At 48.9% G+C, this 6,695-nt stretch overlaps 1 protein-coding gene across 1 annotated transcript in view; it reads left to right on the forward strand.

The window, feature by feature from the left end:
- Nucleotides 1-343: 343 nt before the first annotated feature.
- Nucleotides 344-6,695, forward strand: part of LOC107118842 (E3 ubiquitin-protein ligase parkin-like) — a gene marked incomplete at its 3' end in the record, with an annotated part of 451,727 nt that continues 445,375 nt past the window's right edge. The window contains exon 1 of the mRNA XM_015421222.1: nt 344-496. Within this exon, the coding sequence (XP_015276708.1) occupies nt 344-496 (153 nt within the window). The remainder of the gene's footprint in view (nt 497-6,695) is intronic.

Raw genomic sequence — 6,695 nt, forward strand, 5'->3', positions numbered from 1 at the left:
TGAGGACCACCGCCCGCCACTTCGCAAAAAGCCTTGCGTTGGATGGGCCGGCTTGGAGCGAACCTGCCAACTGGCCCCGGAATGCCGGATGAGGTGAGCGCCCACCTGCCTAGCAGGCTGCCTGGCGGGCCAGCCCGCAGAGCCCTCCGTCGGACCTACGAGGAAGGGAGGCTGAGACGTCTTTGCCCCCTGGCTTCTAGGTTGGGGGGCAGAAGGGGGCTGGGCAAAAGTCTTGCCGGGCCTGGGGGCTTCTGCCACCTGCCCCAATGGGGGCCCATCATGAGGCGGTGGCACCGCCACCGGCTAGCAGCCTGTAACTGCTGACCACCCCATCCATGCAGCCATGGCCACGGCCATCGCTAGCTCACTGATCCAGCAGAAGCGGCAGGCATGCAAGTCCAACAGCAACTGCGTCTTGGCCTCCAAGCGCTGCACCGGCTCCAGCAAGGATGCCCACCCCCTCTGTGAGAGACACATCCTCGGCATCTTAAGCAAGGTCTGTTTCTGCAGCAGCAGGAAAAGGCACATCCGGCAGAGACCAGGTCAGTCGGTGGCCCCCTTGATGGCAGGGCGACGGAACCCACCGCTCGCTGGGCAGTGGGGCTCTGTCTTCTTGGTGCTTGGGGGAGCAACAATCAGAGGGCTTCTGGAGTCCTGGGCCCGCTGGTAAACCTTCTGATGGCACCTGGGTTTGGGCCCCTGTGTGACACAGAGAGTTGGACTGGATGGGCCACTGGCCGCCTGATCCAACGTGCCTTCTCTTGTGTTCTTACGTCTGGGCCAGTGGGGCTCTGTCTTCTTGGTGCTTGGGGGGGGCAAGCGTGGGAGGGCTTCTGGAGTCCTGGGCCCGCTGGTAAACCTTCTGATGGCACCTGGGTTTGGGCCCCTGTGTGACACAGAGAGTTGGACTGGATGGGCCCCTGACCTGATCCAACATGGCTTCTCTTATGTTTTTATGTGATGTCCTGACTTCTTGGTGCATGGGGAGCCACAGTGGGAGGGCTTCTGGAGTCCTGGCCCTGCTGGTGGACCTCCTGGTGGCCCCTGGGGTTTGGCCAATGTGTGGCACAGAGTGTTGGATTGGATGGGCCATTGGCCTGATCCAACATGGCTTCTCTGTTCTTATGTGGAGCAGAGGTCCATCAGTGGCTGTTAGCCACAAGGTATAGATGGAACACTCTGTCTAGGATAGTGATGTTCTGTATTCTTCGTGCTTGGGGGACAACAATGGGAGGCCTTCTGGAGTCCTGGCCCCGCTGGTGGACCTCCTGGTGGCCCCTGGGGTTTGGCCACTGTGTGGCACAGAGTGTTGGACTGGATGGGCCACTGGCCTGATCCAACATGGCTTCTCTTATGTTCTTATGTGATGCTCTGTCTTCTTGGTGCGTGGGGAGCCACAGTGAGAGGGCTTCTGGAGTCCTGGACCCGCTGGTGGACCTCCTGGTGGTCCCTGGGTTTTGGCCACTGTGTGCCACAGAGTATTGGATTGGATGGGCCATTGGCCTGATCCAACATGGCTTCTCTGTTCCTATGTTCCTATGAGAATAGGGCCAGGGCTTTCTCTGTAAATGTGTCTCTCTGCGTGGTGTGGAGTTGCCTCTCCTCTTTTGAGCTCTTAAAACACGGATGAAAATTCCCTCTTTTAGGGTTGGAAGATAAGGAATATTCCTTGTGAGTAGCAATGATCACAGCTTAAATAGTAGGGTATTTAAAATGAGATCTGCCAAACTGATCACTTGTTTGAAGTAGTCAGGAGATATGTCTTTTTTTTGCTTTTCAAAAAATGGTAACCCTAGAGGAAAGTATTTGGTGTGGGAGTGCATCAGGTACAACGTGGCCGTGTGTGAGGCGATGACCACACTTCTGGCAACATGGGGGTATGGCCTAATATGCTAATGAGCTGTGCTATCAGGGGTGTGGCCTAATATGCTAATGAGTATCTGCTGTTGGGTGTGGCCTATTTTGCTAATGAGTTCCTGCTGGGCTTTCTCTACAAAAAGAGCCCTGTAGTAGTATCTAGAAAATGCATTTCTTGTGTAGATTGATTCATGGTCAGCTTGATGGTGGGATGAAAGTTACTGATGGCCTGATTTAATTTCTCAAGGGCTTTTTTCTCATGTGTCCAGATGATAAAAATGCCATTCAAAAAATCTCAAATGAAGGAGATGTGTTAATGGTAGGAGTTTAAGAACCACTGCTCTAAGTCAGCCGTGAAAATGTTGTCATACCGTGGTGGCATGCAGGTGCCCATGACTGTGCCATTGACCTGAAAGAATAAATCATTACCAATTCTGAAGTAGTAGAACAAATTTTGAGTCCAGTAACACCTTTAAGACCAACAAAAGTTTATTCAAGGTATGAGTTTTCATGTGCACACATACTTCTTCAGATACATTGAAATGGAAGCTAACAACGAAAGTTCATACCTTGAATAAACCTTTGTTGGTCTTAAAGGTGCTGCTGGATTCAAAATTTGTTCTACTACTTCAGACCAATACGACTGCCCACCTGGACAGATCTGAAGTAGTTGTGGGTGAAGACAAAATCTCAGAACTTGGTGGCGATATTAGCTGTGGTATTCTCACAGTGTTTTTAATGTCATCCCCCCTTTGTGGGGGATGTTGGTATCTAGTGGCTAACATCCATAGTGGCCAAAATAATGTTTCCTGGAAGAGTATTAACAGATTATTGTGTCTGTGGTGTCACACACACACACACAAGTTATTGCCTCTGTAAATAGAGTCCATGTACCTGGACACCACTACTGTGATAGTGCCTGTGCCTGAGACAATAGGGCATGCTGGGTTGCCAAGCTTGTGTATTATTGGCAGAAGACAAAAAGTACCTGGTCAAGGTTCCTGTACTGTATCCTTATCCTTAAAATCAGTGTTAACACTGAAACCTACTGAACACTCCAGTTAAGCTTCCAAGAGGCTGAGGTTGCATTTCTAGTGGTCATCCTATGTGTATGCATTGATAAAAAGGAAAATCCAAGACCCATGTCTTCAATAGAATATTGAAGATGGTGAAAAATTAACCTAATTTCCCAGTATTAAAAGCCACTGAGACATGTAACAAAATCAGCAGGGATGGGACATCTATCAGGGCGTCCAAGGCCATCTCTGTACTTTAAGAAGTTTGGAAGACTTGAAATGGGCTATTTTGGGGGCGGAATGCCTTGGAACAGCGTTCCGGCTGGCTTCCGAGCCCTCCTTCCCCCCCTCGCCCCTGCTCCACCCTGCCCTTGGAAAAAGAAGCAGTGGCGGAGGCAACAAGCATCAGAGCACATGCTTGTCCCGTTGACACCCACTGCTGCTCCGCCACACCTCCCCGCCAAAAGGGCACTGTGTCGGTTCCTCAGGCAAGGTAACTTAGCCGGCACTGTCAGAGGAGGCAGGCGGGAGTTGGGTGGGTGTGGGAAGGCCCTGGTGGCCTGGCAGCCCTTGAGGACCTGCTGCGGCTGGCGATGTCAAGGAAGGCAGGTGGGGTGGGTGTGTGCATGCGGGGTAGGTGCATGGATCTGGGAAGGCCCTGGGCACCCTCCTTCCCCTCTGCAGTGTGGGCCAGGCCTGCTTGTCGAAGTGGGCGAGGCCATTGGCTGGCTGGCCAGGACTAAGCGAGCCATGCACAGCCCACCCACATGGCAGCGAGGTCGCCGGTGCGCTCAGGCTACTCCTGGGTGGCGCCCTCCTGCAGGGCTGCCACTCTCCCCAGCGCTCGGATTCTGCTCTTGCTTCCCTTCTCTGCTGGCCACTCCCAAATTAGGCTGGCCGTAGCAAAAGACACCGCAGCAACATGTCCCTCGGCACCCCTGGCTCAGGAGCAGCTCGCCTTCCCCGCCACGGTGGCATCTCATCATCTCCTGCCCAGCCGCAGGCTATCCCCTGTGTGCCACCACCGCCTCCGCATCCCCGCTGGAGAGGGAGAGGGCTTGCTGCTGGGTGAGCTCTCTCTTGGCCACCCACTACCCTGTGCCAGTTGCACATGGGTTGGGGTGGGGTGGCGGTTTAAACAGCAGCAGCGGTGGCTTTTCAGTGAGTGTGCAAAGGAACACAGACATAGGCACTCTGTTGAAAAGTAAATCAATTTCATAAGAATTTACAAATTTAAGGTTGGGGGGGTTAACTTAGACAATATTCTATAGAAGCTTCTTTAAAAACCTTTCCTATTTAAACTACTGGCTAGATAGAAAATTCTCCCTGTCTCAAAAAGAGAACATACCCAGTGAATCTGATGGACAGTATAGACAAAAATAAGTAGTAGTCTCAGGGCATCCTAAAGATTAATCTCTTTTGGGGTGTGAGGTGCTAAGATACTTTCTTACTTTTTGTTCTGCAAAAGGCAAGCACAGCTAACTTCTCTGGAGTTATTGCGCAAAGTCAAGAGCTTCACACAGTGCACCCTTATCTTGTGGAACATGCTGCCACAGGATGGAGCAATAGCTATTTAAAAGTGTTAAGTCGACTACTTAACAAAGAGTCAGAGAGTGATTTCAGCAAGTGATTCAGCTTTAATGAACGCAACCAGAACAGAGCAACCAGAACAGAGCAACCAGAACAACTTTGCATTGCAGCTGGGCTTCTTTTAAACTCTCCCAGCCTAATGTAGCCACGCCTTACTGTACATAACAACCAATAGGATTGTGACAATAATGTCCAATCACAGACGTTCCCTCTCAGGGAACTTGATGGTAGGTGATTGGTCGGCTCTTCCTGGGCTACCAATAGGGATTGCAAGATTAGGATCCTTGCCCAGGACAAAGCTATACATGGTGTTTCGATTAGTGAGTACAAACACAGTTTTCCATTGAGTTGAATACACCACAAAAAGAGAGTTAGTTTCAGGTGGGATTACATATTAGATTTTAAAAGGATTAGATATACACAAGGATAGGTCCCACAATGAGTACTGGTCATGACTAAATTGAAGTTCCATATTCGGAGGCAGTATGTCTTTGAATGGCAGTTGCTGGGAGGAACAGCAATTGGGAGAGGCTTTGCCTTTTGTGCCTTTGCTTGTGGGCTATCTAGGGCATGGGGTTGGCCATTGTGGGAAGTGAAATAGTGGAAGAAATGACCCTTTTGTCTAATCCAGCATGGTTGTGTTGTTTCTCATCTTTTTATGGACTCTGCCCTCCCCTCTGCATGTTGCCTCAGTCTAATGCAGTTCAGGAGCGTGTGTGTGGCTGACATAAAGGGTGCGTTCAGACGGGGGCTTTCTGCCGGCATAAACGCGATCACACTTACCTCCATTTTGCAGTTCCCATCGTTGTACGCCCGGTCACACGCTGCGGGCATCGGCGTGTTTTTTTTTTAAGGACTTACCTTTAAAGTTTAAAGCCCAAACTGGCCTCCCTTAAGTCCCGGACTCCTCCGGATAGGTAAAGTAAGGGATTTTTTTTTTTTAACAAATGCTCAGGGCGAAACTTCGCCCAAGCGCATATCGCTCTGTTTTTTAAAAAAAATGGCGGGGGGAAACCGGAAGCCTCAGGCTTCCGACGGAAATGGCTAGGCACCGGTGGAGAGGGATCAGACGCCGGGGAAGATCGAAAGCAACCATTGCACTTAGTATACCACCACTTGGGACCTAGTGCAGAGTGCAACGGTGTAAAGGGCTTTACATCGGTTTGGGACAGGAGGCAGATGTTCGCCGTCTGAACGCCAGTGAGTACAGCGATTGCAACCGGCACCTATACCAATGTAAAGCCCCCGTCTGAACGCACCCAAAAAGTCATATATTCTCTCTCACGCACACAGTATTCTCCACCTTTACCAGCCTGGTTGACAGAAGGCTTGCCTTCTTGTTATGATTACAATTAAAGCTACAATTTGAAAGTTAGATTTGCACATAACCTTGAAACATATATAGGTCAGTAGTGCCTAAATGTGTGTCTGAGAGTGAATTGTTTTCTCAGGGAAACTGTATACAAAACTCCCATAACGTATTTCAGAACTATAAAGATTATTTTCTTTACAGAAATTCACCAATGAAAGTTTCACCTCCCAGCTCCTAAAGGTGCAGGAATCCTGACAGAAAAAATGTCAACTCTGTAATCTAAAAGCAAAGGGAATGCTCATCAAAAATGTAGTTACCAAATGGACAGAAAGAGTTCCATACCAACACTGTAAACTGGGGGCTGCAAAATGGCCTGTCTTGCTATTTCAGCTGCAAAGACTATGCCCAGGGAAAATATGTATGTAGGCATAGTGTGTGCAATACATAATCTTATAGTTGACAAAAGATTCACAATAGTATTGAGCAAATATGAAATACACAAGCTGAGTAGTTCAGTGTTGTGTGTTTTTTCACATTCAGACTTCGCATGTATGAATTACATTAGGCTGTAATTAAATCTTTCCAATCTCACTCTCATAAAACAGAAGTTTTCATTTGTTGAACTGTTATTTTATTTGTTGAACAGGAGATCAAATATTAAGCAAGGTATCAAAATGCATATTTATACACTATTATCCATGGCCACACTAGTATCTCTCACAGACCAGAAGAATCTCTCTCTCTCTCTCTCCTTCCTTCCTTCCTTCTCTCTCTCTCTCTCTCTTTCTTTCTTTCCCTCCTTCTTTCCTTCTCCCCTTCTTTCCCTCCTTCTTTCCTTCTCTCCCTCTTTCTTTCCCTCTTTCCCACCTTCTTTCTTCCTCTTTCTTTCCCTCTTTCCTTCCATTATTTCTTTCTTTCCC

The sequence above is a fragment of the Gekko japonicus genome, unplaced genomic scaffold (genome assembly GCF_001447785.1).
Source record: "Gekko japonicus isolate JY-2015 unplaced genomic scaffold, Gekko_japonicus_V1.1 scaffold286, whole genome shotgun sequence".
Classification (NCBI taxonomy): Eukaryota; Metazoa; Chordata; class Lepidosauria; order Squamata; family Gekkonidae; genus Gekko; species Gekko japonicus.